This window comes from Rhinoderma darwinii, chromosome 3 (assembly GCF_050947455.1).
Source record: "Rhinoderma darwinii isolate aRhiDar2 chromosome 3, aRhiDar2.hap1, whole genome shotgun sequence".
In the NCBI taxonomy this organism is placed as follows: Eukaryota; Metazoa; Chordata; class Amphibia; order Anura; family Rhinodermatidae; genus Rhinoderma; species Rhinoderma darwinii.
Window position 1 is genome coordinate 25093297 of NC_134689.1, and position 8649 is coordinate 25101945.

General features: G+C 41.5%; 1 protein-coding gene across 1 annotated transcript; it reads left to right on the top strand.

Moving 5' to 3' along the window:
- Positions 1–7642: 7642 nt before the first annotated feature.
- On the top strand, positions 7643–8032 carry LOC142750321 (histone H2A-like). Its single transcript, XM_075859317.1, has one exon. It carries the CDS (start codon positions 7643–7645, stop codon positions 8030–8032), a length of 390 nt encoding a protein of 129 aa, XP_075715432.1.
- The last annotated feature ends 617 nt before the right edge of the window (positions 8033–8649 follow it).

An 8649-nucleotide genomic window follows, 5' to 3' on the forward strand; every position in this document is an offset into this window, starting at 1 on the left:
GTTCCTTTGAATAGAGATGTCGCCCCCTCCTTCCTGTCGCCTTAGGCACAGGCTTCCTGGTAATAACAGCAGATATGAAGGGGTCTCTGAAGTCGGACTTCGGGCAATAAGATGATCCTCGATCCAACTTTAATTTGAAAATGTGTTGTCTTCATGAGTTTACCCTTTAATAGCAGCATCGCTAGGTTTCCTTCTTTGCACTGCTGTACAGAGATACTTTTGGAGAGGATCCAGGACTTGTTCCCTTCCTCAGACAGAGACTCTGAACATAGTGATGAAGGAGCATGCAGGAAAACGAGGGAGGAGGCAGTCTGAATTTTTAAACAGTGTCCGTTACAAACTTATATAACCTTTTACTATTCTGTAAAATAAAATATAACAATTAAAAGTTGTAGGGTGCCCTTAAAGTGAATGTCAACCCTTAACCCCTTCCCGACATACGCCGTATATATACGGCGCTGTCGGGAGGTGGTTCCCGCAAAGCGCCGTATATATACGGCGCAGTGATGGTGCGGGCTCAGAAGCAGAGCCGGCACCATCACCGCGGGGTGACAGCTGTATTATACAGCTGGCACCCTCCTGTAACTGCCAGGACCGGAGCTACTCTCCGATCCGGCAGATTAACCCCTCAGATGCTGCGCTCAATAGAGCGCAGCATCTGATAGGTTTTCACCCGATCGGCAACCCAGTGATGCAATCGCTGGGTTGCTGTGGCAATCGGACGCCAGAAAATGGCGTCCGAGTCTGCCTTGTACGGGAGCCGATGAGGACCCGCCTGCGGCGAGTCCTCATAGGCTTGCTGTCAGTGAATAACTGACAGCGCTAATACACTGCACTACGTATGTAGTGCAGTGTATTAGAGTAGCGATCGGGGCATCAGGCCCTCATGTCCCCTAGTGGGACAAGTAAAAAAAGTAAAAAAAAGTAAATAAAAATGTGGTAAAACAATAAAAACACACACATTTCAAATAAAAATAAAGCTAAACTGACTTTTTTCCCATAGTAAGTATTTTATTATGGGAAAAACCGTAAAAATAAAAAAAACTATACATAATTGGTATCGCCGCGTCCGTAACGACCCAAACTACAAAACTATTATGTAATTTATCCCGCACGGTGAACGCGGTAAAAAAAAAACATGAAAAACAGCGCCAGAATCTTTGTTTTTAGGTCACATCTCCTTCCAAAAAATGCTATAAAAAGTGATCAAAAAGTCACATTTACTCCAAAATAGTACTAATAAAAAACGCCAATCCGTGCCGCAAAAGATAATCCCTGACACCGCTTTGTGCACGCAAAAATAATAACGTTATGGGTCTTAGAATGTCGACAGAGAAAACAAATGATTTTATAAAAAAAGTGATTTTATTGTGCAAAAGCTGCAATACATAAAAAAAACTATATAAATTTGGTATCGCCGTAATCGTATCGACCCGCAGAATAAAGCTAACATGTAATTTAGGGCGCACTGTGGATGCAGAGAAAAAAAAACAATAAAAAACGATTCCAGAATTGCTTGTTTTTGGTAATTTCCTTTACCAAAAAATGAAATAAAAAGTGATCAAAAAGTCGTATGTGTTCTAAAATGGTACCAATAAAATCTACAGCCCGTCTCGCAAAAAACAAGCCCGCACACCTCTCAATCAACTGAAAAATAAAAAAGCTATGGCACTAGTAACGCGGTGATGAAAAACATCTCAATGCGCAGGCCGGAGGGGAACATTCCTTCAGTTTCAGGGCCCTAGTATTTAGGAACTAGGAAAGGGAATGGACATAGCACATCCGCTGGAAGCGAGGGTGCCCGTATTATACCAGCGCAAAACTTTCCCAGCAATATTTCCCAAACTACGAAGGAGAAAATGTCCCCAAAAGGTGCAGAGCGTTACAAAGGAGGGATAAGAAAGAAAACCGTTTATCAGTGTGACGCCGGCCTGTGCATAACGGATCGCTTCACAGCGTAACACACACCTATGGATAATTGTATTATTTACCCCATTATTATACCCTCTTATTATGCCCTGATGTACTCCGCACAGATTACATATGCCACCACATTATAAACTGAAATACCAGCAAAACCCCAAACAGAACTATTACCAAGCAAAATCCATGCTCAAAATGGCGGTCTTTCCCTTCTTAGCCCTACAGTGTGCCCAAACAGCAATTTATGGCCACAAGTAAGGCATTACCATGCCCGGGAGAACCCGCTTAACAATTTATGGGGTAAGATTCTCTAGGGGCACAACATCTTGTGCGGTGAATGGGCAGATCAGTGGAGAAATTGCAATTTTCACTTTGCACCATCCACTGCGTATTCATTTCTGAAAAACACCTGTGGAGTCTAAATTGTCACTACATCCCTTGATAAATGCCTTTAGGGGTGTAGTTTCTAAAACGGGGTCACTTTTGTTTGGTACATCAGGGGTTTTGCAAATGCAACATGGCGTCCGCAAACCATTCCAGCAAAATCTACGCTCCAAAAGATAAATACCGCTCCTTTTCTTCTGAATGCTCCCATATATGTAAACAGTCGATTATAACCACATATGGGGTGTTACCGTACTCGGGAGAAATTACTTTACAAATGTTGGGGTGCTTTTTCTTCTCTATTCCTTGTAAAAATGAAAAATGTGTATCTAAAACTACATCTTGTTGGAAAAAAAAAATATTTTTCATTTTCATGGCTTAATTCTAATTAATTAAGCAAAAAACCTTTGGGATCAAAATTTTCACTATACCCCTAGATGATTCCTCAGGGGGTGCAGTTTCCCAAATGGTGTCACTTTTGGGGTGTTTCCACTGTACTAGTACTACAGGGGCTCAGCAAATATGACATGACACCCAGAAACCATTCCAAAATCCAAATGGTGCTCCTTCCATTCTGAGCCCTACCGTGTGTCCAAACAGATGTTTGTGACCACATGTGGGGTATTATTTTACTCGGGAGAAGTTGCTTTACAAATGTTGTGATGCTTTTTCTCCTTCAGTCCTTGTGGAAATGAAAAAAAAATACCTAAACCTACATTTTCTTTGAAAAAATGTAGATTTTCATTTTTATGGCCTAGTTACAATAAGTTCTGTAAAAAACCTGTGGGGTAAAACTGCTCACTCTACCCCTAGATAATTCCCTCATGGGGTGTAGTTTCCAAAATGGGGTCACTTGTTGGGGGTTTCCACTGTTTTGTCCCCTCAGGAGCTTTGCAAATGCGACATGGCCTCCGCAAACCATTCCTGCTAAATTTTAGTTCCAAAAGCCAAATGGCGCACTTTCCCTTCTCAGCCTCGCCGTGTGTCCAAACAGCCGTTTATTACCACATGTGGGGTATTGTTTTACTCGGGAGAAATTTCTTTACAAATTTTATGGTGCTTTTTCTCCTTTAGTCCTTGTGGAAATGAAAAAAAATTAGCTAAACCTACATTTTATTTGAAAAAATGTAGATTTTCATTTTCACAGCCTACTTGCAAAAATTTCTGCAAAAAACCTGTGGGGTCAAAATGCTCACTATACCCTAGATAATTTCCTCAAAGGGTATAGTTTCCAAAATGGGGTCACTTGTTGGGGGTTTCCACTGTTTTGTCACCTCTGGGGCTTTGCAAATGCGACATGGCCTCCGCAAACCATTCCTGCTAAATTTGAGCTCCAAGAGCCAAATGGCGCTCTTTCCCTTCTAAGCCCTGCCGTGTGTCCAAACAACTGTTTATTACCACATGTGGGGTATTGTTTTACTCGGGAGAAATTGCTCTACAAATGTTGTGGTGCTTTTTCTACTTTAGTTCTCTTGGAAATGAAAAAAAATTAGCTAAACCTACATTTTATTTGAAAAAATGTAGATTATCATTTTCATGACCTAGTTCCAAAAATTTTTGCAAAAAAACTGGCCGGTCAAAATGCTTGCTACACCCCTAGATAAATTCCTCGAGGGGTATAGTTTCCAAAATGGGGTCACTTGTTGGGGGTTTCCACTGTTTTGTCACCTCAGGGGCTTTGCAAATGTGACATGGCCTCCGCAAACCATTTCTGCTAAATTTGAGCTCCAAGAGCCAAATGGCGCACTTTCCATTCTAAGCCCTGCCGTGTGTCCAAACAACCGTTTATTACCACATGTGGGGTACTGTTTTACTCGGGAGAAATTGCTCTACAAATGCTGTGGTGCTTTTTCTACTTTAGTTCTTTTGGAAATGAAAAAAAATTAGCTAAACCTACATTTTATTTGAAAAAAATGTAGATTTTCATTTTCATGGCCTAGTTCCAAAAATTTTTGCAAAAAAACTGGCCGGTCAAAATGCTTGCTACACCCCTAGATAAATTCTTCGAGGGGTGTAGTTTCCCAAATGGGGTCACTTTTGGGGGGTTTCCACTGTTTTAGTTCCACTAGACCTGTTCAAAGCTGACATGGTGCCTAAAATATATTCTAATAAAAAGGAGGCCCAAAATCCACTAGGTGCTCCTTTGCTTCTGAGGCCGGTGCTTCAGTCCAGTAGCACACTAGAGCCACGTGTGGGATATTTCCTAAAACTGCAGAACCTGGGCAATAAATATTGAGTTGCATTTCTTGGGTAAAACCTTCTGTGGTACAAAAAAAATGGATTCAAAATGAATTTCTGGAAAAAAATAATGAACTTTGTAAATTTCACCTCTACTTTGCCTTAATTCCTGCGCAATGTCTAAAGGGTTAAGAAACTTTCTAAATGCTGTTTTGAATACTTTGAGGGGTGCAGTTTTTAAAATGGGGTGACTTATTGGCGGTTTCTAATATCTAAGGACCTCAAAGCCACTTCACAACTGAACTGGCCCCTGTAAAAATAGCATTTTGAAATTTTCTTGAAAATGTGAGAAATTGCTGCTAAAGTTCTAAGCCTTGTAACGTCCTAGAAAAATAAAATGATGATCAAAAAACGATGCCAATCTAAAGTAGACATATGGGGGATGTTAGTTAGCAACATTTTTGTGTGGTATAACTGCCTGTCTTACAAGCAGATGCATTTAAATTGAGAAAAATGTTAATTTTTGCAATTTTTCGCTAAATTTTGGTGTTTTTCACAATAAATACTGAATGTATCGGGCAAATTTTGCCAGTAACATAAAGTCCAATGTGTCACGAGAAAACAATCTCAGAATCGCTTGGATAGGTAAAAGCATTCCGGAGTTATTACCACATAAATTGAAACATGTCAGATTTGAAAAATGAGGCTCTGTCAGGAAGGTCAAAAGTGGCCAAAGAGGGAAGGGGTTAAAGGCCATTTATTTTTGAAATGTTTTCTAATTATATCTTAATAGCGGTGAAGGAAAGTAAATTATGCCATTCTGGTTGCCTTGAGGCACCACTAGGGGGAGCTTGCATCCTGTTATACATAGAACTCCATAATAACACAGTATGCAGGAAGCTCCTAAGCTCCCCCTAGTGGCAGCTGCATACAGCCAGCATGTTGTATTTTAAAGGGAAGGTGTCGCGAAAAAAAATTTTTTAATATAAATTTGCTTTTAGTATGTTATTAAAATACATTTTATTTATTTGTGTTTTTGTGTTGTACTTTTTTCTTTTTTCTTACTTTTACTTCACTATGGGGGCTGCCATTTTTTTTTTCATCTCTGTATGTGCCAATTAACGACACATACAGAGATGGAATACGGCACATACATCCCCATAGAGAATGCGAACGGGGAGCTTTTCCATTCACTATAGTGTACACCGTCTGTGTGGGAACGGCGCATGCGCCGCTCCCACACAGTCCAGAAGGAAGGTCTTCGGCAGAGCGACATCCGGCGCCATTTTCATGTGGACCGGATGCCGCGGCCGGAAGTAAGATGACTTCTTCTGGTCGGGGATTCCGGACATATGTTCCAGGCAGCGAAGACGCGAGGAGTAGGATCGAAGGCAGCAGCGGCGGCAGGAGCAGGTAAGTTATGTTTGTGTATGTGATGTGTGTATTATGTTCGTGTTATAATGTCTGAGTAACACTGTATCTAATCCTCCTACACTGTGTGCCGCCATTTTCTGAGCGAATGCACAGTGTAGGAGGATTAGAAGATTCAACCACCTCCTTCTCCTGGCACTAGCCAGGACAAGGGAGGGGGGATTGTGTGAGCTCCCTAGAGCGTGTGTGTCTACACCAAATTTGCAGCATAAAGCAATGAGGTTGCTTTACCACATTACAATGCTGAAATTTTGGGAATTGCTCCCTCTAGTGACCAGCACATTTAAATGTTATAAATTAGAATCTAATTTATAATTAAAAAAATTAAAACAATGTTTAATCACTTAAATACTAACTGTTTCACTGAAAAAATAAAAATTAATTTCTAGCGACACATTCCATTTAAATCCATATCTACGGAGCTCTGTGTCTGTAAAATAGAGAGAGTTCTGATTCCTGCCATTTTCAGTAGTGACTGGGGCTCCCTCTGTCACTCCCTTGGTTCCATGCAGCCGGGGCTCTAACAATGGCCCCCAGGCCTGCCATAACTATATGCCTATTAGGTATGCCAAAGCATTATGGAAGCGATCAATAGATCACATTGTGAAGTCCCCCATTGTGCAAAAGTATTACAAAAATACACAATCGTAACAACCATATAATGAAGTTAACATGTTATTCATGCTGCACGGTAAAAAATAAACGGCAGAATAATTTTTTTGGAACTGCTTTTTTTTCCCATTCCCCCAAAATTTACGCCATTTACTTGTCACCATGCGGTATGAATAACACGTTAACATTATTATACGGGTCGTTTCGTTTGGGGATTTTTTTTTATACTTTTGCACAATAAGTGGTGTGATAGCAGGTGTTACGTTGCAGTATAATTTGCGTGAATTTCAGTCATAAATTATGGTAAATCTGTCAGTCTGCTGAGGCCTCATTGCGCCCATGAAACCATGATAGTGAGGGACATGGAGGGAAAGAGATAAATGTCTCCATTTGTAGAAATCAAGAAGACTGCAGGACAATGTGATGTATATTTTCTTATTTATCCCCATTCCTGTCTGTGAGTTATTTATACTGAATGTGTCTGAATCCCATGAAGTAAAACACTTTGTATTTACTGGTTTGGATTTGAATAGAGATCCATATCCGATTGTACGTGGCGGCTCTGGTTTGATTTATAGGATTTGAGTGAATTCTGGTGTCCAGTTATAGCTTTTGTTTTACTAAGAAAAGTTAAAGTTAAGGAGTAGGATGGTGGATAATATACAAGACTGAAGGATCAGGAGGTAAAAAACTGGACATCTCCTGCTTTTTGTGATGTCCAGAAGCTAAATTGAATTTCCACCAATCAGAGGGCAGCACTACTGGTCATTTAAATTAAGCAAATTAAACATCTCTTTCTAACTGTAATATTATATATCTGACTATGAATTCCACCAATCAGAAAGCAGCACCACCCAGAAGAGCCAATTAGAACCACCCCTGAGGTAATAGTCAGGCTGACTGTGAGGTCATTACTTGGAATTGCACCAATCAGAGAGCAGCAATGTCCAGAAGAGCCAATTGGAACCTCCCATGAGGTAATATTCAGGCTGATTGTGAGGTCATGACTTGGAATTGCACCAGAGAGCAGCACTGGGTATAAATAGCAGCCGCCGCCTGCTCTGCTCATTCTGGATTATTGTTTTATGCAGTAGTCCTTTTGTTTCTTGTGAACATGTCAGAAAGAAAAAGTCTGAGAGGAAAGAGAAGAGCCACAGCCAGGAGCAGAACATCCAGGGCTGGCCTGAAGTTTCCAGTTGGCCGAATACACCGCTTTCTGAGGAAACGGCATTATGGCAGACGCTTCAGTTCTGATGCTCCAGTGTTCCTGGCCGCTGTGATGGAGTATATGACTGCAGAGATCCTGGTTGGCGCCGGCATCGCAGCCCTACGTCGTAATAGCTGCCGCATTACACCTCGTCACCTACAGCTGGCAATGCATCGAGATGTGGAGCTGGACGAGCTGCTTAAAAATGTCATCGTAGCGCAGGGGGGCATCGTGCCTAAGATCCAGGCCGAGCCCCGCTGGTACGTCCAGATAAACCAACGCTCTCCAGGCATCTAAAAGCCTCTCTTATTGACCCAAAGGCCCTTTTAAGGGCCACCCACATGTAACAAAGAGCAGATACCTGTGTTATTATGTGTGTTATTAAGACTATTGTGTGTGTGTGTGCGTGTGTGTGTGTGTGTGTTATCATGTGTGTATTTTTGTGTGTGTCTTTTTATGTTTGTTATTATGTGTATTTGTATGTGTGTGTTATTGTGTGGTGTGTGTGTGTGTATTTTTTTATGTATGTATTATTATGTGTGCGTAATTATGTGTGTGTACCTATGTGTGTGTTTTAATATGTATGTTATGTGTGTGCAGGGCTGGCTCCAGCTTTATGTGGGCCCTTGGGCGACACAGTCTTAGTAGGCCCCTTTGCGGGTGAACTCACGGGTGCAGTAATATGGCAGAAAACATCACTTTGTAACCCCATATAGATGTTAGGCCCTGTTTTTTTCCCCATAGAAAAGTTGGGCCCCCAGTTTGTACCCCCATAAACTTAGTGCCCTCTGTAGATAGTGCCACACAGCCCCCCTCCAAGGTAGTGCCATACTGCCCCCTCTTCCCAGGTAGTGCCACACAGCCCCCTCCCAGGTAGTGCCACACTGCCCCCTCTTCCCAGGTTGTGCCACACT